Genomic DNA, 22,219 nt, shown 5'->3' with positions numbered 1-22,219 from the left:
TTCCTTCACGTCAGTACCTGTCACAGCAGAGCTTACAATCTTTTTCACTACTAGAACCAATTTAGACAGAAACCAGTTAACACCCCCTGTGCAGTATGGTATTTAGCCCATTGGGGGAAAGCAAAGTACTGGAACATGTGTACCGGAACTTGGGAGAAGATGTAATCGCCACCCTTGTTGGATTTCAACGGGTGGCAGCAATTCTGTCCATTCTGGCGCCCACCAACTAAAAGCAGGTGCCACATTTGTCGCCAGTGAGGCCAGGAATCAGTAGAAGAACCCGGTCTTGTAGTAACAGGATTGTGATTAACATAACGTCATCTCTACCATATACTTTTTGTATTAGGTGTATGATTATGTTTTCCACATATTGCTTTGCACACACCCTCCTGTAACTTTCTCTAAATATATTGCGATTACTTTCGGTCTTCAGGATGAGGTGTATAGAGCAGTAAGTCTAAAGCCGGCTACTCATTACAACCATGTACAGCCGGCCGATCCGACGGGTCCCTACATCGGCAAGTGCGGGCTGATAACTTAAGGTGGGTACACACTAGAACGATATCGAACGTTGCCCCTTTAAGCAAATGCAAGGAAGGTGAATGAGCATTGCAGAGAGTTTTGTTTCTTTTGCACGAACCAATTTACAGCCCCGCTGGTGGGCTTTCAGTTAACGAGGGCGTCATCTGGCGTGGGTGAAGCTCCGCGCAAGAGCTATAGGGCAGCACCCAGCTCCCATCTGGATGGGGATTAGGCTGCCAACTTCAGCAATCCTCTCCAGGCAAAGTTATGAGGCAGACAAAAGGCTTTATAAGAAGTTGAGAGTCTTAATGCGCATAAGAAGTGTTAGAGAAGCCACTTATCTGATTATTTTGTCTGGAAGCAACACAAGATTTTAAGAAATATTGACGGCAGTATGGCAACAACCACCTGCCGTACTGCTAAGGCTTTTGTATCACACGCCTTAGAATTTCCGTGATGAAATTGCTTGTTTGGGAGTTTTAGTTATACAGTGCATCCGTAAAGTATTCACAGCGCTTCACTTTTTCCACATTTTGTTATATTACAGCCTTATTCCATAATGGAATAAATTAATTTTTGTCCTCAAAATTCTACACACATTACACCATAATGACAACGTGTAAAAAGTTTTTTTTGAGATTTTTGCAAATTTAATAAAAAAAAAAACAACTAAGAAATCACATGTACATAAGTATTCACAACCTTTGCTCAATACTTTGTTGATGCACCTTTGGCAGTAATTACAGCCTCAAGTATTTTTGAATATGATGCCACAAGCTTGGCACACCTATCTTTGGGCAGCTTTGCCCATTCCTCTTTGCAACACTTCTCAAGCTCCATCAGGTTGGATGGGAAGCGTTGGTGCACAGCCATTTTCTGATCTCTCCAGAGATGTTCAATCGGATTCAAGTCTGGGCTCTGGCTGGGCCACTCAAGGACATTCACAGAGTTGTCCTGAAGCCACTCCTTTGATATCTTGGCTGTGTGCTTAGGGTCGTTGTCCTGCTGGAAGATTAACCGTCGCCCCAGTCTGAGGTCAAGAGCGCTCTGGAGCAGGTTTTCATCCAGGATGTCTCTCTACATTGCTGCATTCATCTTTCCCGCTATCCTGACAACTCTCCCAGTTCCTGCCGCTGATAAACATCCCCACAGCATGATGCTGCCACCACCATACTTCACTGTAGGGATGGTATTGGCCTGGCAATGAGCAGTGCCTGGTTTGCTCCAAACATAATGCCTGGCATTCAGCATTCACGCCAAAGAGTTCAATCTTTGTCTCATCAAACCAGAGAGTCCTTCAGGTGCATTTTGGCAAACTCCAGGTGGGCTGCCATCTGCTTTTTACTAAGGAGTGGCTAACGTCTGGCCACTCTAATATACAGGCCTGATTGGTGGATTGCTGCAGAGATGGTTGTCCTTCTGGAAGGTTCTCCTCTCTCCACAGAGGAATGCTGTAGCTCTGACAGAGTGACCATCGGGTTCTTGGTCACCTCCCTGACTAGGGCCCTTCACCCCCGATCGCTCGCTTTTAGACGACCGGCCAACTCTAGGAAGAGTCCTGGTGGTTCCGAACTGCTACCATTTACGGACGATGGAAGCCACTGTGCTCATTGGGACCTTCAAAGCAGCAGATGTTTTTCAGTACCCTTCCCCAGATTTGTGCCTCGAGACAATCCTGTCTCGGAGGTCTACAGACAATTCCTTGGACTTCATGCTTGGTTTGTGCTCTGACATGCACTGTCAAGTGTGGGACCTTATATAGACAGGTGTATGCCTTCGTAATCCTGTCCGATCAACTGAATTTACCACAGGTGGACTCCAATTAAGCTGTAGGAACATCTCAAGGATGATCAGTGGCAAGAGGATGCACCTGAGCTCAATTTTGAGCTTCATAGCAAAGGCTGTGAATACTTATGTACATGCGATTTCTTAGTGAGTTTTTTTTTAATTAAATTTGCAAAATTCTCAAAAAAAAACTTTTTACACGTTGTCATTATGGGGTATTGTGTGCTGAATTTTGAGGACAAAAATGAATTTATTCCATTTTGGAATAAGGCTGTAACATAACAAGATGTGGAAAAAGTGAAGTGTTGTGAATACTTTCCGGATGCATTGTACATCATCTTCAACGGATAAAGAGATCCGGTAAAATAAATAAAAAAATATATACAGCACACATATTTATATATATATATATATATATATATATATATACACACACCTAAAAAAAAAGTAAAAAGTTTCATATACTGGTTTCCGTATGAAAGCGTAGGTACCTTACAGGGCCGCGCAGTTGCACAAAACCTGCCGAGACTCCACATCTCCCTCCCGCACAAGAAATATGCACCCAGGAATAAAACAAATGTCAGAATTGTAAAATGTTATAAAGCACGGCGAGAAACGTATTCCCACATTGCTCTCATATATATATGTCGCAGAGAATTCATTATACAGTCAGGTCCATAAATATTGGGACATTGACAGAATTTTCATATTTTGGCCTCTATTCACCACCACAATGGCTTTGAAATGAAACAAACAAGATGTGATTTAACTGCAGACTTTCAGATTTAATTTGAGGGTAATTACATCCAAATCAGGTGAACGGTGTAGGAATTACAACGGTTTCTATATGTGCCTCCCACTTTTTAAGGGGCCAAAAGTAATGGGACAAACTAAACAATCCTAAATCTAACTTTCACTTTTTAATACTTTGTTGCAAATCCTTTGCAGGCAATTACAGCCTGAAGTCTGGAACGCATAGACATCACCAGACACTGGGTTTCATCCCTGGTGATGCTCTGCCAGGCCTCTACTGCAAATGTCTTCAGTTGCTGCTTGTTCTTGGGGCATTTTCCCTTCAGTTTTGTCTTCATCAAGTGAAATGCATGCTCAATAGGATTCAGGTCAGGGGATTGACTTGGTCATTGCATAACATTCCACTTTTTAGCCTTAAAAAACTCTTTGGTTACTTTTGCAGTATGCTTAGGGTCATTGTCCATCTGCACTGTGAAGTGCCGTCCAATGAGTTCTGAAGCATTTGACTGAATATGAGCATATAATATTGCCCGAAACACTTCAGAGTTCATTCTGCTGCTTTTGTCAGCAGTCACATCAATAAATACAAGGGAACCAGTTCCATTGGCAGCCATAAATGCCCACGCCATGACACTACCACCACCATGCTTCACTGTTGAGGTGGTATGTTTTGGATCATGAGCAGTTCCTTTCCTTCTCCGTAGTCTTCTCTTCCCATCACTCTGGCACAAGTTGATCTTTGTCTCATCTGTCCATAGGATGTTATTCCAGAACTGTAATGGCTTTTTTAGATGTTGTTTGGCAAACTCTAATCTGGTCTTCCTGTTTTTGTGGCTCACCAATGGTTTGCATCTTGTGGTGAACCCTCTATATTCACTCTTGTGAAGTCTTCTCTTGATTGTTGACTTTGACACATATACATCTACCTCCTGGAGAGTGTTCTTGATTTGGCCAACTGTTGTGAAGGGGTTTTTCTTCACCAGGGAAATAATTCTTCTGTCATCCACCACAGTTGTTTTCCGTGGTCTTCTGGGTCTTTTGGTGTTGCTGAGCTCTCCGATGCGTTCTTTCTTTTTAAGAATGTTCCAAACAGTTGATTTGGCCACACCTAATGTTTTTTGCTATCTCTCTGATGGGTTTGTTTTGATTTTTCAGCCTAATGATGGCTTGCTTCACTGATAGTGACAGCTCTTTGGATCTCATATTGAGAGTCGACATCAACTGATTCCAAATGTAAATGTCACACCTAGAATCAACTCCAGACCTTTTACCTGCTTAATTGATAATGAAATAACGAGGGAATAGCCCACACCTGTCCATGAAATAGCTTTTGAGTTGACAGTCCCATTACTTTTGGCCCCTTAAAAAGTGGGAGGCACATATAGAAACCGTTGTAATTCCTACACTGTTCACCTGATTTGGATGTAATTACCCTCAAATTAAATCTGAAAGTCTGCAGTTAAAGCACATCGTGTTTGTTTAATTTCAAAACCATTGTGGTGGTGAATAGAGGCCAAAATCTGAAAATTCTGTCAATGTCCCAATAATTATGCACCTGACTGTACATTTCTGTTCTAATTTGACATGTTTGCACCTATTTCTAAGTTAGAAAGAGCACGGAGTGTGGTGCTGATCACTCACTGTGTCAGCGGGATGTGCGATTTCTGTAGGAGCAGAATGGTGTGCCCTGGTGCACGGAAGGGTGCCAAGGTACAATCCCAGGGATTTAGAGGAATAACCCATTTATGAAGCCCTGAGATGACCTGACTAAGGAGGAGTGATAGAGATTAGCAGTAATCGAGAAGAAGAAGAGAGACCCATCTGACTTTATCATACTGGTAATCTTAAGAGGTATCATGGTGACTAACCACTGAGAGTGACAAAGGGGTTAATCTAATTAACCATAAGGTTCCTAAGGGACGCTGCACAGTGACACTACACAGAATGATAATGCTATTAAACATTGCTTATACAGTATTTGCTCACTATAGTTTTACAACACATCTTTAGCATTTATTCCTATTGCAGTTTTTAAACTATCCGATGATTTGCAGCTCGGATACCCCACTCCTCAGTAAATCAACCCTCTTACTGAGATTAGCAGGTTGGACAGTCCTACATCAGGACTTCTATTTATTGGCTTTACCTATACGTAAAACAGGCATCAAAACATCTAAGATGACCAGTTAGGGAGCAGAGGCATTATAGCGGAGTCAGGAAGAGAGGCACAAATTGATTTAGATTAGAATTTGGCTATAATGGACGACTAAAACCTAAAACTGATTCATGAACCATGAAGGTAACACAATATTGATCGTTGCTACTCCTGAAATAAGTAAGGTATTAGTTTCCCAATCCACTACCGCTGGCTGCAACTCCTTCCACAAACCTAGAGCAGTGTCCTGAGTAGGGATGTGCCCCGACCCCCGTGTTTTGGTTTTGGATCTCCCCTGGTGTTGGATCTAGATTGGTTTTGCCAAAAACTCACCTCCATGTTTTGTTTTTGGATCTGGATTTTTTTCTTAAAAAATAAGAAAAACAGCTAAAATCACATAAAATGGGCCTTTTTTGTTCCTACACTATTAACGAATTCTTTTTCCAAAAACCGCTCCAAAATTGTCGGTTTCTTTTATGATTGAATTAGGTCAAGAACATAATTTTAAACTTATCCATCACTATTTTATTTGAAATTTTTTTTTTTTTTAAAAACCAAGTATACCATAAAAATAGCAATTTTTATGTTATACTGTAGTGATGGCCATTGACAGCTGTACCATTGATGGTTCAACCATCGTTAGAAGCCATCAGTTGTTTAGCGATTGGGCAAGATCTGTGTAGACCACAACTGTCGATGTTTCATAAACATCGATTGTTGGCTGCCATCGATAGTGCAACATTGATGGCCACCAGCAATGGCAAACCACTTGTTTTCAGTCAGACCATCGATGTTTGCAAACCAGCGATGGACGGTTGCCATCCCTAAACAGAGGCTCTGCGATATCTATCGATTATCTATATATAGAACATATATGTATGTATATATATATATATATACACACACACATATGTGTGTGTGTGTGTATATATATATATATATACATACATATATGTTCTATATATATACATACACACACACACATTTTATTACTATTTGTATATTTTGCCCGATCACTGTGGCCAGCAGTGATCGGGACACATGGGGACTTGGGGAGGTTGAGCTGAGGCCGGAAAGGAGTGGGAGGGGCTGCCGTGGTACATAGCAGCAGCTGCTGCTTCTCTCACACAGTGATCTCACTGATCACTGTGATCCGGAGCCGCAGCGGGAGGGTGTCCCGCTAGCGGCCTGGGTTACATTGCAGCAGCGGCGGCTACCAGAGTCGCTACTGCCTATTACTGAAATGGCTGCCCGATCACTGCTGGCCACAGTGATCGGGTCACAGCAGCAGCGGCTACATGAGCTGTGGCTGCTGCTTATAGGGGGGTGCCGCCGGGGCCCGATCACTGTGGCCAGCAGTGATCGGGACACAAAGGAGGAGGCGGCGCAGGTGTAGAGGGACCGGCAGGTCCCTCTGAGGTGGGCGGCTGCTGGAAGTTAACTTCCAGCAAGCCGCTCACTGTGTGTTTCTGACTGGTCGTATCAGATACGACCATGTCAGGCAAAGCCCAGTCTGGTATGGTCGTATCTGATACGACTGTACCAGGCAAGTGGTCAATAACATTTATTTCCACTCGTTTCCAGTCAATTTTGACCACCTCACAGCTCACAATATTGATTTTTTCATCTAGTTAAAGGGCCAAAAGGTTGCATCCAGCTTGCTGGCTCAAAACTGATTGATATAATTATGAATAGAATTGAGAACTGTGCAAAGATGATGGTTGGGATTACCCTTGAGGATTGAAGAATTGATAGTTGGTGCAGCCCCTGGCTGTAAAATTGATAATAAATTAATAAAAAAAACCAATTCATTGGTGCAGCCCCGGGATGAATAATTAATAAAAATAAATTAATTGGTGCAGCCCCTAGCTGTAAAATTGATAATACATTAATTTAAAAACAAATCATTGGTTCCTAAACCAACCATAACATTAATTTAAAATGTCAGGCAGCAATGCCCCAACCAGCACATAATGGAAAGAAAAAGGTGCAAGATGATATAGTCCTTGGGCCCTCCCACCCACCCTTATTTTGTGCACGAAACAGGACATTCACAGTTTAACAAACCAATCATTTCAGCGAGAAGGACTGCCAATTGTGGCTGAAATTATTGGTTTGTTTGGACCCCCATAAAACAAGCTGCCAATGTGCATTGGACATGGAAATTAAAATGATTCCATACATAAACTGGCTTTACATTACAAGTTGTCCTCGTCCTCCCCATCAGTGTGTACATTCTCTTCTTCACACAATATTAATTCGTCCCCGCTGGAATCCACCATAGACGCCTCTGTAATTTTTTTATGTAATTGTTGGTAGAGGTCTTCCTCATGGAATTTGTAATTCATTTTAATGAACATCATCTTTTCCACATTTTGAGCAAGTAACCTCCTACGCCGATCACTGACAAGGTTGCCAGCTGCACTGAAAACTCTTTCGGAGTACACACTGGAGGGTGGGCAACTTAAGTAATGCAAAGCCAGTTTGTGTATGGGACTCCAAATTGCCTCTTTTTCCTGCCAGTACTGAAAGGGACTGTCTGACATGCCTATTAGGATGTTATATCTGAAATACGGTCTCCATTCACAGAATGGTGGATGGATCACACATAGTCACGGTAGAAGACATGTCACTAGTAGGCAGTTCTCTCCGGACCGACCAGATGTAATTTTTTGGTGAATGATCTGCATGACCAGCAGGCATTCTGTAAGGAAAATTATTTTTTTTCCTGGCAGCTGCAGAAACTGAAGGAGGAGATGATGGCGTTTCACGTCCGGCTGCAGCTGACAATTTTTTTTACCAACAGCTCTTTGCATAGTTTTAGATTTTCGGTCTGTTGGAAAAAAAACCACACAACCACACAAGGTAGGACTTAAACCTAGGATGCAGAATGGTCGCCAAAATATATTTTTCAGATTTCAATAGATTGACGACTCTTGGATCCTGATGAAGTAAATCAAGGGCTTGATCCACCAGTCCGACATACCTTGCGCAATCCCTCCGTTTCAGTTCCTCCAGCTGTTTTTGCAAAAGTCTGATGAGGGGAATGACCTGACTCAAGCTGGCAGTGTCTGAACTAACTTCATGTGTGGCAAGTTCAAAGGGTTTGAGAACCTTGCACAACATGGAAATGATTCTCCACTGCACTTGAGTAAGGTGCACTCCCCCTCCACGGCCTATGTCATAGGCCATTGTATAGCCCTGGGTGGCCTTTTGCTGTTCCTCCATCCGCTGAAGCATATAAAGGGTAGAATTCCACCGAGTTACTCCCTCTTGCTTCTGCTGATGGCAGGGCAAATGTAACAGTACCTGCTGGTCATGCAATCTTTGACAAGCGGTTGCCGAATGTCTAAAATGTCCGGATATTTTGCGGGCCACAGAGAGCATCTCCTGCACGCCCCTGTCATTTTAAAAAAAATGTTGCACCACAAAATTGTGAGCAAAACATGGGACGTGTTGTAAATTCGCCCACATGTAATGCTCTCACAATATTGGTGGCATTGTCCGAAATCACAAATCCCGAGGAGAGTCCAAGTGGGGTAAAGCCATTTAGCAATGATTTCCCTGAGTTTTTCTAAGAAGTTCTCAGCGGTATGCCTCTTAGTGAAACCAGTTATACAAAGAGTAGCCTGCCTCTGTATCAGCTGTCTTGGTAGATGTTGTTGCTGCTGCTGTTATAGACAATACACCTACCCAGTGGCCTGTCACAGTCATGTAATCCTTAGTGTACCCTGTCCCACTTGTCCACATATCAGTTGTCAAGTGGACAGTGGGTACAACAGCATTTCTGAGGACATTAATAAGGTTTTTTTTTATGTCCTTGTACAGACTTGGAATTCTAGAAGGGATCTGGTAGAGGACACAGGACCTCAATTAACTGTTGAAAGCCACTGCAGTAATGGCAGATACTGGATACACATCTAATACCAGCATAGCTGTTATGGCATCAATAATCTGCTGTGCAACTGGGTGATTGCTGTCATACTTGTTTGCCCTTGGAAACGATTGTATGACAGTTAATTGTTTTTTGGAGGATACACTACAAGTAGTCTTCCTCCTGGTCCTCTTCTGGGATGAAGATCCACTCGCAGCAGCAACAGGCGTAGTCATCAAGGATCCTTCTGAGGAATCACGGATAGGAGAGGAGTCAATCATGCTTCGAATAACATTGGATGCAGCAGGACTACTCCCGATGATGGAGGATGTTGATAATGCAGGTGTTGGTGGTGGAGATCGAAGGCGCTTGGATCCCACAGAGAGGGAGCAAGTAGGTGACACTGGACTTGTTACGTTTTGAGTTTTGGAACTTGGTGACATACACTTTGATATTTGAAGTATGTGCTCCAAGTGACGTAACAAGGAGGAGGTTCCTAGGTGGTTTGGGTCCCCCCCCTCTACTCACTCTTGCTTGGCAATGGTTAAATATGGCTTGACAACTGTTGTCCGGATTGGGTTTTAAATAATTCCACACGTGAGAAGTGGATTATTTTGTCTTTTGTCCTGGCATGACAACAATGGGCTTTGGCTTTTTCAATCCATGGGCAACAGCTGTTACCTTACTTACACAAAGGACATCCTCGGCATCAACATCTTCATCATCAACATGCTCATCATCCTTAGCGCCTTTAACTACCAAAATATCCTCCTCCATGTGCAATTCCACAGAAGCATCCTCTCTGACTACGTCTGCAAGATGTTGATTGCCCTTCCCCACATTTACAGAGGGCACACAAATGTTGGAACTTGGAGTATTTAGGTCTGGCTCACACATGGCAACCGCGGACACATTTGCACTCTCCTCGTGGATTTCGATTTGTCAGGGCACACAGTTGGTTTTAAGGAGCCGTCTTACTCTTCTTAACAACTTAAAATTTTTTATTGGTACCACCACCACTTCTACAAGCAGAAGAGCTATCAGAACCAGCAGTCAACATAAATAAAGGCCAAGGCCTTATCCTTTCCTTGCCACTTCGTGTAGTGAATGGCATATTACCAATTTTTTGTTTATCTAAAGGCAACTTGCCATTCAATTTTCTTTACTACCGTAAAAGTAGCTTTACCATATCCATGGCGTGACTTAAGCCCTGGGGCATGGGCCTTCATAGAGGACAAGGAAGTTGACAGCCTTGCATTATCATGATGACTGCTGGCGGCAGCTACAACATGTGGCTCTTGGCCTTGCTCTCTTGTCATGTGACAGCCCTCCATATTTTCTGCGGTCTTGAAGCAGTGTCACAAGCACCAATAGTGTAGCCAAGGCGCTGTTACAAAATTCACACAAGTGCAGTCGTGCGCATACAGAAAAAAAAAATATACAAAAGACACTTTTTTGTTCAGGTCCAGAACTTGGGCCCAGAGCACAGATTGATGACGACTGGAGTCGGGCAGCACTAGGTTGCAACTTGCGTTGCTGCTGTATCTTGTGCGGCTAAGCCTAACACACACACAGAAAATAAATAGACAAAAGACACTTTTTTTGTGTTGGTTTTTTTCGGTTCCAGAACTTCGGCCCAGAGCACAGATTGATGACGACTGGAGTCGGGCAGCACTAGGTTGCAACTTGCGTTGCTACTGTATCTTGTGCGGCTAAGCCTAACACACACACAGAAAATAAATAGACAAAAGACACTTTTTTTGTGTTGTTTTTTTCCGGTTCCAGAACTTCGTCCCAGAGCACAGATTGATGATGACTGGAGTCGGGCAGCACTAGGTTGCGTTGCTGTATCTTGTGCGGCTAAGCCTAACACACACAGAAAAAAAAAATAGACAATATATTTTTTTTTTTGGGGGGGGGGGGTCCAGAACTTGGGCCCAGATGGACACAGCAGACAGCAGCAGCACCAGCCCAGATGGATCAGAAACATCACCATCCCAGATGGACACAGCAGACAGCACAGCAGTGACAGCACCAGATGGGTCAGCACCAGCCCAGATGGACACAGCAGACAGCACAGCAGTGACAGCACCAGATGGATCAGCAGTGCACCAGCCCAGGACACAGCAGACAGCACAACACCAGCACAGGTAAGTAGTACTACCTCTCCCAGCCCTCCCTACCCACCCTCCCTGTTCAGTCTCCACAACCGGAGTGAAACGGCGGCCGCCGCGTGGTCCCTTATATACATAGAGACAAAAACTCGTGAGCCGTGAGATTTCGTCTATATGGTTTTCCCTCGGTTTGAGATCCGGGGCTGGCGGGGGAACCGAACGCACATTCGGTTCCCGTCCCGGATCTCAAAATTCGGGTACGTTTGGATCTCTGAGATCCGAACCCGCTCATCTCTAGTCCTGAGGAATTGGCGGCAGGTCTGAAAACTGGCGCTACAGTTAGCAAAGCGGCTGTTCTTGCTCCTGTTTGAATGGACTAATTCACATAGGACATTTCCGCAAAGGAAAACTGCCAAGCTGTCACTAGTAACTCTGTGGCTGCGTTAAGAGGCACCCCCCCCCCCCCCCCCCCAACATGGCAACTTACTGCGTATGTATGAGAGAGTATAACGGACAAACACAAATGAGTATAAGGACTATTTATACTACGTAGTATATTTTCAAAACTCTCAATTTCTGTAGATTTTGTCTATCAGACTTAAAAGGGCAATAATATTTAATGCAAAACAAGCCTGACTTTGCATTTGCTATTATTGCCTTTTTTAAATATGGCAGGCAAAAATCGTGGATATTTAAAAATCCAATCCTTAAAAAATATACCCCTATAACTCCAGTGGTTTCATGTGTATTATTAAGCTCAGTAATCCACAGTACATGATATATATATATATATATATATACACACATATACATATACACACACTATATATATTATGTGTGTGTGTGTATATATATATATATATATATATATATATATTAAACAGTTTTTGTTTTTTTTCACCAATTAAGATGTCATTAATTAAAGGCACTGGGGTCCTATAGCTGTGTGTGTGTGTGTGTATATATATATATATATATATATATATATATATATATATATATGTGTGTCTACATATATATGTATGTATATGTGTCTCTATATACACACACACATATGTATGTATACATATATATATATATATATATATATATATATATATGTGTGTGTGTGTGTGTATGTATATATCTATTTATATGTATGTGTCTCATATATATATATATATCTATATATATATATGAACGTATGTGTGTGTAATTATATATATTTATATAATATATCAATATATGAATACACACTCATATGTATACAGACATATATATATTTATATAGTCACATACATATACGCATATATATATATATATATCTTTACATACATATGTGTGTATATATATATATATATATATATGAACGTATGTGTGTGTAATTATAATTATATATATATTTATATAATATATACATATATGAATACACACACATTCATATGTCTACAGATATATATATATATATATATATATATATATATATATACATACACAGTCACATATATATATATATATATATATAAATAATCCAGATTGCGGGGCACAGTCCTTCCCATATAATCACAGGTTGCCGCGGTGCACGCAGTAGTATTCATATACATAAACTCCAAAGAGCAGCACTCAGGCTGCATTATGTATGCAGCCTGACGAAGGGCATTAAAGCCTGAAACATTGTTTCAGTAAAGCTGTGAGGAGTCGTTTTTTTATCAGACCGCTGAGTGCTGCTCTTTGGAGTTATATATATATATATATGCAGGTGAAAATAACGGCGACTCTCTGAGTCTTAAGAAAAACAATACTTATATTATTCATTCATCTAGCCAACATTTCAAGGCCATGGCGCACCAGGGTGCTGTACAACAGCATGAATTAGGAATGAAAGTATAGTGCTATAGATTGTTTGCGAGAGGGGGCCCCTAAACCGGTATCTTGCCTAGGGCCCAATGGGGTCTAAATCCGGCTCTGATACATACACACACACACACACGAGGGTGAGTCAAAAATTATCCGCAGTCCAGTTATATTAAAACTTCTCTTGGCAGCACAGTATGGAGAAAGTGTTTTGTCGCAAAGAATCGTGTATGAATAGAGAAGATCAAAGAAGATCGCACAAGTGTCAGCCATGAAGAAGGAGTCAGACGCCCGTCCACGACTGATGAGAGCATTGAGCGTGCACGTGAACTGATTCTGTTGGATAGACAGAGTGGATTATGTTGCAAATCAGCCATGGCTATGCCTATGCAATAATCCATGACAGACTTGGGTGAAGACAGCGGTGCACTCATGGCTCGCAGCTCAGCCTAAAACATTTTTAAACGAGGGAATATGAAAGCTTGTTGACAGATGGACAAAGTGTTGAAAAGCAGGGAGATTATGTTGAAAAATAATGTATTTGTCTTTTCTGAAAGTTGATTAAAATAAATTTTACAGCCAGAGTGCGGATAATTTTTGACTCACCCGTGTGTGTGTGTGTGTATATATATATATATACATATATACACACACACACACATACAGTGCCTTGCAAAAGTATTCAACCCATTTGCATTTTTCATATTGCCTCACAACCTGGAATTACAATGGATTTTTGAAGGTGTGCATCATTTCATTCACAGGACATGCCTACAACTGTGAAGTTGTATTTTGTTTTATATTGTGAATCAAACAACATTTAGGACTACATAACAGAAAACTTCAGCGTGCATAACTATTCCCCCCTCTAAAGTCAGTACTTTGTCAAGCCACCTTTTGCAGCAATTACAGCTGCAAGTCACTTTGGATAAGTCTCTGTGAGCTTGCCACATCTTGCCCCTGGGATTTTTGCCAATTCCTCAAGGCAAAACTGCTCCAGCTCCTTCATGTTGGATGGTTTCCGCTTGTGAACAGCAATCTTCAAGTCTGACCACAGATTCTCAATTGGATTGAGATCTGAGCTTTGACTAGGCCATTCCAACACATTTAAATGTTTCCCCTTAAACCACTCGAGTGTTGCTTTAGCAGTATGCTTCGGGTCATTGTCCTGCTGGAAGGTGAACCTCCATCCCAGTCTCAAATCACAGACAGACTGAAACTGGTTTTTCTCAAGAATATCCCTGTATTTAGTACCATCCATCTTTCCCTCGACTTGAATCAGTTTCCCAGTCCCTGCTGCTGAAAAACATCCCCACAGCATGATGCCACCACCAACATGTTTCACTGTGGGGATGGTGTTCTTGGGGTGATGGGATGTGTTGGGTTTGCGCCAGACATAGCGTTTTCCTTGGTGGTCAAAAAGTTCAATTTTAGTCTCCTCTGACCAGAGCACCTTCCTCCATACATTTGGGGAGTCGCCCACATGCCTTTTGGCAAACTCAAATCGTGTCAAATGGCTTTTTTCTGGCCACTCTTCCATAAAGCCCAGCTCTACGGAGTGTACGGCTTATTGTGGTCACCAGTCTCTGCTGTGGAACTGTGCAGCTCCTTCAGGGTTACTTTTGGTCTCTGTGCTGCCTCTCTGATTAATGCCCTCCTTGCCCGGTCTATGAGTTTTGGTGGGCGGCCCTCTCTTGGCAGGTTTGTTGTGGTACCATTTGATGATAATGGATTTGATGGTGCTCCGGGAGATCATCAAAGATTTGGATATTTTTTTTCTATAACTCAACCCAGAATTGTACTTCTCAACAACTTTGTCCCTGACTTGTTTGGAGAGCTCCTTGGTCTTCATTGTGTGATGCCTCTTACTTAGTGGTGTTGCAGCCTCTGGGGCCTTTCAGAAAAGGTGTGTTTATACTGACAGATCATGTGACACTATAGATGTCACACAGGGGGACTTCATTTCACTAATTATGTAACTTCTGAAGGTAATTGGTTGCACCAGAACTTTTGAGGGGCTTCATAGCAAAGGGGGTGATTACATATGCACACGCCAATTTTCAGAATTTTAATCATAAAGATTCTTTATATTTTTTTTTTCTCATTTCACTTCACCAAATTAGACTATTTTGTGCAGATTCATCACATAAAATTCAGATTAAAAAAATTAAAAATTACAGGTCGTAATGTAACAAAAAAGGTAAAAACCCAGGGGGGGGGGGGGGGAATACTTTTGCAAGGCACTGTATATATAATCCAAAAATCTGCATAATAAAAAACACTAGTTAAAGAAATAATTATTTAATGCATAATTGTAGTGTATCCGTTGTTTGCAAGGGCACACAGGTGGATGTATTGCTGACCTATATATATATATATAAGTTTCAAAGTGTGGATACAAGATGCCATGGAAGGAAAAGATGGCTTAATGGCTAAAAAAAATAATGTGGCATTTAAATAAGTTACTGATGGTCTCCATACTCTGGTGAAGGATATGGACAATTATAATACTTAAGGAATATCCTCCGCTGTCTGTAAACTCTTAGCGACTGACATTGGAATAGATCTGGAGGAGATCCTATGCTAATTAGCAGCTACTGTGGCTGCGCTTAGGACATATCTGATAAGTCTATTGATGCTTTCAGTTAGCTGGGTGTACTTGGGCCTGTTCGTAATGCCAATCCAATTACTAGAATTAAGGTTTATTTGTTAAATAAGAACTTCAGACACAGCTGAATTGAGAAGAGACCTACAGTACTTTCCTCTAAGTTTTCCCTCATCAATCCTTGAGCAGCTGCTTCATGCTGGGGGTTGCAAGCCCCTCCACCTCCTTACTGTAAAGGTTCTCTCTTGTGGGACCTGCACCACTCTCCTCATTCCCGCACTAACCCTGTTCCTGTCTCCCAAACCACCGGAGCATCAGGGTTAAGTGGATTTATCATAGACAAGATGTTTAATCAGCAAATGCAATGTACACCTAAAGAGTGCACCAGGAAGATATGGACCAACTCATTGCATCAAACAAAGTCAACTGACTGACAGTCTCACAGGCTGTCAGCAACTGACAGACAGGCTGCCGCTGACTGACAGACTCACATTCACACACACTAATGCTGGCACACAGACTCACATTTATAGAGACTCACACTGACTGACACACAGGGGTATAGATACTAAAGGGCTGGTTTTTGCCCATAGCAACCAACCAGATTCTACTTATTTATCTAGCACCTTCTAGCAGACTTGCCTACCTTGTAAGTTCTCTTCCCGGGTAAGAGAAGCAGGAGGGTGGCGATGGGGGCGGGGCCTGAGCTGCGCCATTAAGCCCCGCCCCCTCGTGGTTAAATTGCCACGATTGGCTAGAATTTACATATCATGCAGAATCGCGTCATTAAACCCTACACGGAGACCTGCAATCTGCGCGGAAATTCTCCTCATTCTGCCCACTTCACTAGGAAGTGGGCAGAATGCACAAGAAATGCCTACTCTTCCGGGGGGGTTACCCGAAAAATCGGGAGCCTCACACAAAACCCGGGAGGGTAGGCAAGTTTGCCTTCTAGAAGATAATAACTAGAATCTGATTGGTTGCTTTGGGCAACAACTCTACTTCTAAAAACTCGCACTATAGTAAATATACTCCCACAGACTCATCTGAAGAGTCAGGGGCGTTTCTAGAGAGTAGTGGGGCCCGTGTGCAGCCAGCGCCGGAGTTATAGGCTCTGGGCACCAGTGTGTGCCCAGAGTCTATAGTGTATGCACAGATCACCGGGAAAATAGCCGCGGCGGCCATTTTAACCTGTTATGCGCATACGCAAATGACGGGAAAATGGCCGCCGCAGACATTTTGCAGTCGTTTTACAGCGCCAGACGCCAGCGCCGACGTGGGACCCCGGAGAGGTAAGTAATATTATGGGTGCAGGGTGTGCGGTGCGGGGCCCATGTTCCCCGCACACCCTGCACCCATTATAGATACGCCCCTGTGAAGAGTGCACCAGTGAGTTATGAACCAACTCACTGCAACAATGAAGTCAACTGACTGACTTCCACACAGACTGATGCTGACTAACACACAGATTCACGTTGACTGACACAGACTCACAGTATACAGACCGGTCGACTGACACTATACTCACATTTACACAAACTAATGATTGGCATAGATTTACATTTACACAGACAAAGGCTGACTTACGCCATCTGACACACAGAGACTCACATTTACACTGAACTGATGCCGTTTGACCCACAGACTCACAATCACACAGACTAATGGTGACTGACACACAGACTCGCATTCATATAGACTGACACCAATTGACTCACAACTATACAGACTAAAGCTGGGCATACACTATACAATTTTCTGTCAGATATCTGTCCAATCTGGCTGGAATGAAAACCTGGTAATGTATGACAATCGTCCATTTGCTCACAAACACTGGAAAATAGGCAAAAATGGTTGTTCAGACAAATTGGTTAAAACACACAAATTTTACCAATTTGAACATTTTTTTTTGTCCTATTTCAGTGTTTAAAACCGTATGACCGACTGTCATTTGCTCCCATACATTACCAGGTTTTCATTCTAACCATATAGAAAGGAAAATATGCAGCGCTGATAATAGATGCAGTTTAATATAAAAACAATACAATCATGAAAATAAAAACATATCAAAATAATTTGTGTGTGGTAATATTGTGGATCCACTGCGATAGTAGATGGAGGTCCAAATAACAACCTCATAAAGCATGCATAATATCCTATAGGTACAGATTGGACAGATCTCTGACAGAAAATTGAATAGTGTATGCCCAGCTTGACACCTATTCATACAAACTCACATTTACACAGACTGATGCTGTTTAATCCAGACTCACATTCACACATATGTTGGCTTCCATACAGACTCACATTTACACATACGGACTCAAAGACTCACACTCACAGACAGATGCTGATTTCCATACAGACTCACATTCACAGACTAACGCTGACTAACATTCAGACAGACTGATGCTGACTGACACACAGGCTCACATTTACACAAACAGATGCTGACTGACACGGACACACAGGCTCATATTCACGCAGACAATGACTGACATTTACACAGTCCGACACATACCCGCCCTTACACGGACCAGTGATCGTCCCCGGGCTGCTGATAATGCCAGGGGCAAGAGGGGGGGTTATGGGTTCAGCCATGAGAGAATATTATTCATGGGTCCTTTCCACATTATTTCCAGATGCCATCAGGGATGTGAAAGGTGGATGTATATGTGTTCTACCATCCTCCAAGCTGGCACGTCAGTACAAGATAATGTTTCCATGTGGTCATTCATCAGTCCCTGCCCCAGCGGAGCTTACAGTCCATATTCCCTTCCACACTCATACAGCACCGTAACAGGGCTTTATTGCCCCCTGAGAGCATGAGGTCACGTCGAGTGGGCGGGGCCTCCAGCACCGGGAATTACAACACTGCCCGTCCGGATTATCCTCAGAATGCACCAAGGGGCTGTATATTGTGCATGTCTGGAGCGTCCAAATGCATTGGCTGTGGGGCAGCGAAAGTACCAACCACATGCCACTGTGTGCAGCGGCACTGCTTGCAAACCCCTAGCTACGACCCTGCACACATACATATACACTAGTGGATATTATTGGGCAGAATCCAATCAATTTGCCAGAAAGTTTTTGGAGTTGTCGGAGGAAACAGGAGTACCTGGAGGAAACCCACACAAACACATGGAAAACATACAAACTCCACATGGAAATTACCTTAATGGGAATTGAACCCAAGAGCACGATGCCAACCATGTTACATCTTACCTTAAAGTCCCCCCAGCAACATAGGCTAACCTACTCCAATCAGCTCCATATCCTTAACCTGCCATCCCTAAAATCACCAAAAGCACCCCAACTTTAACCACAAACCCCACTCCAGCGTTCTAAGCCTGACATTTGGAGGTTTGTCAAAGTCACCTATGATTGGTTGCGTTGACTGATGGTTTTAAAGAGGTTTTAGAAATAAAGGCTAAACCAGGCAAGTTTAACATTTATTTCTGTTGCCGCTTTAAACACATTGGTCAAAACCACCAATCATCGATGGCTTTGACAAACCTTTGTTCCTCCTCTCTTCCCCTTCGTCCTCTCTCTCCCTCCCCAACGCCTTCAGCGGCAAACCCACCACCCCCTCCTTTGCGGCACTGCACGACCCCAGCAATAAGAAATTCTCTTTATGGGGTCTAAAACCCAATAAATAGGCGCCTTGCTGTAATTTTATACCAACACACTATTATCTGCATTTGATGTATAGGGAGCTGTATCCATTCCCCTCCTTCACCTCTGTAGGAACACATTACCCACCGCTCACCCCTGTAGTAACACATTCCACTTCCTCACCTCTGTAGTAACATAATACACACTCACCCCTGTAGTAACACATTCCTCTACCTCAACCCATAGTAACACATTTGACATGCCCCTCCCTCACTTCTATAGTAACACATTCCCCTTCCTCATCTTTGTATTAACACATTTCCCTCCCATACCTGTGTAGTAACACATTCCCTTCCCTCGCTATTCAAATAGAGGAGCCACACCAACAGCCAGTGATGCTTGGCAGTACTTGCTGTTTGAATTCTGAACTGTGCTGCAGCCACAATGAATCAGTCAGGCAGCACATTGCACAGGGAGAGGAAAGATGTTAGACCTTTTTACCCCTCATAGGAGTCGAATAAAAAAAAAAGAAAAAAATCCCTTCTTAGTGGGCATCTACGCCAGGAATATACTCCCCGATTTTCATGTTTCTAAGTCCGGGGGGGGGGGGGGGGGGGGATGAAAAGAGAGAGAAAGAGAGAAGGATATATATATATATATATATATATATATGGGCCACACTGAAGTTATTCCTTGCCCCCCAAACCTAGAAATGTCGTTTGCGTTATGTATGCAGTCAGCTATCTTTGTTACTTTGGGGCAGGTAACTTGTGTGTGTTCCATAGGGCGCAGGACAGGATATGTCCCAACCAGTCAGCTTGGACACAACCCCCCCCCCCCCCCATTACAGCCCGCAGGATGCCAGGAACAGCGAAATCCCCAGTGACAACACAGATGCTGCTTAAGAGTTAATTATAAGAGGTTCCCTACATCGAGAAAGCAAAACCCCCTAGTTACCATGATGGATTGGGCATTGTATGGTGGAGACTATCGCTAGACTGTGCGGCACCATAATAGCATACCACTAGTAATCTCTCTCAAGACAGCCCCCCCCCCGATTTGAATCATCCAATAAATACATTTGCAACAGACATGGGAATTTTGACGGGTTAAATATAGTAAACTAGAGACTTCTAGAGGTTGTTCACCTCTAGAAAGGACTTGATGTCGAAGTCACAGTTTCAGCCAGGCGAAACCAGAACTTACTGACCTTCCATCCATCTATAGTGATCTAGCTGTATGGGATCCCTTAACTTGCTCTATCAGGGGAAGCCCATGACACGGAGAGCCCAGCGCGCCCGCAGGAATGGAATGACTGGTATCAGCTTCCTACCACATTGGTAGGGGGCATTTGACCAAGTGGCCAGGATCCTCAAGATCACGTACCCTAAAGTTATTGCTGGTTTCTTTACTCTTTCATCCTGCGAAGCAAGCTCGCACAACGTCGGGAACCTGACTCGCACTGTTAGCGCTAAAGGTGATACCTGGCTGTTGGGTGTTTGAGGGTGGCGATAATGGCTAATAATTTGGCTATTGATAATTATATTTTATATATAGTTCTGTTACTATATTACACTATACTCCTGTGCACAGTGTAATAAAGAAAACATTGTATCCATGTTATTGATCCCTGAACCCATTAAGGAGCCGGAGTACGTCCGAACGCTAGACACATTCGGAACAAGGCCTGGCCAAACGGCGGATGAGAGCCATTATAAAACCCCGATGTCGACGCAGGCCTGGGATGTTTGGCATAGTTACCACTAGAGGGCAGAACTCCACTTACACCTCTCACCTTAGAGTTAGTTTTCCTTGGCTCTGCCAAGAGGGTGAACGCCAGCTATTTATGTCCCACAGTTCAGTGTTGGTGTAAGTTGTTGTAAAGGTGAGGGTGTACTGTGCCACCTGTCATTGGTTGACAGAGAAGGGAGACACGTGATAGATATCCAGCATTACATGAATGATGGTGTTCCCAACGCTCAGTGAGATTGTAAGTACAGTAATAGACAAAAAAAAAATTCAATTTGTCAAAATGATATATGCAAAATGCAACGTACTGATGATGGCATCCATTTATGTAGGGTGACCAGCTCACCTTTATTTAATGCAAGTCTATTCCAGCGTGTAGCATGTGTGGCCTAGACCAGCCCAGATAGAAATGGCTAATCGGGCAGCTCTACTTATGATACCGGCCTGGTAAATAATTTCTTTTATAGTAATACACAACACTCGATCTGTATCTCTTCAGATGTTATTCTGTGGTGGTGCTTTGGGTCAGCTAAAGAGGTTCAATATTACATGTATGAGAAAAAAAAACAAAAAAACACAATTTTCCAATACAAATAACGTTATCCCGCTGGGATCAAGCAGTAATACAAACATACCCTGCCAGGCTTCACAAAGCTGCAAGTCGGCACTATACAGTCGTTGGCGTGTTACATGGACCCTACCAAGGGCAGCGATGGATTTTATTGGCGAATGTGTTTGCGCTGCAGCTTTTCTGCCAGTTGAATAAAGTTATTTGCTGTAAAGGGTTAAGCACAGTCCCTGGATTATACAGGGTGGGGGGTGATGTTAACGCCGCGCGGATGAAGCTGATAAACAAGCCTATTATATACACAACTCTCTAGTTCACAATCCATTCTTGGTTTATATTGTAACAATTTAGAGTAGACCAATCAGCTCTTGCCCTGCAGTGTGCGTATTAGCGATTGTAACTAGCTGTACTTGCAATGGTATCCCAGCCTGTGGAATGCACTCTTCCATTTCTTCCCATTAAGGCTCCCCTGTGTTACGTCTCATTAATCAAGGTCCTTATTTAAAAGGTAGAATGACGGGCACAGCAGCCCTCACACGGAGCACAGGTGGAAGGGGACAGACCACGAAAGGGGCTTCATTTGTTAACGCAGAATTCTGTGGCTTATGCTGTGGAAGGTAAGTGGTATCTTGTTGTGTCACTCATA

The 22,219-nt window shown here is 42.9% G+C and overlaps 1 protein-coding gene across 1 annotated transcript in view; it reads left to right on the top strand.

The window, feature by feature from the left end:
• The first annotated feature begins 22,109 nt into the window (after positions 1-22,109).
• QRFP (pyroglutamylated RFamide peptide) overlaps positions 22,110-22,219 on the top strand; it is a 32,422-nt gene continuing 32,312 nt past the window's right edge. The window contains exon 1 of the mRNA XM_088453478.1: positions 22,110-22,190. Within this exon, the coding sequence (XP_088309604.1) occupies positions 22,179-22,190 (12 nt within the window). The 5' untranslated portion in view covers positions 22,110-22,178. The remainder of the gene's footprint in view (positions 22,191-22,219) is intronic.

The sequence above is a fragment of the Taudactylus pleione genome, unplaced genomic scaffold (assembly GCF_031769625.1).
Source record: "Taudactylus pleione unplaced genomic scaffold, aTauple2 ptg000579l, whole genome shotgun sequence".
In the NCBI taxonomy this organism is placed as follows: Eukaryota; Metazoa; Chordata; class Amphibia; order Anura; family Myobatrachidae; genus Taudactylus; species Taudactylus pleione.
The sequence above is the reverse complement of the archived record's forward strand: the minus strand, read 5'-3'. Positions and strand labels throughout refer to the sequence as shown.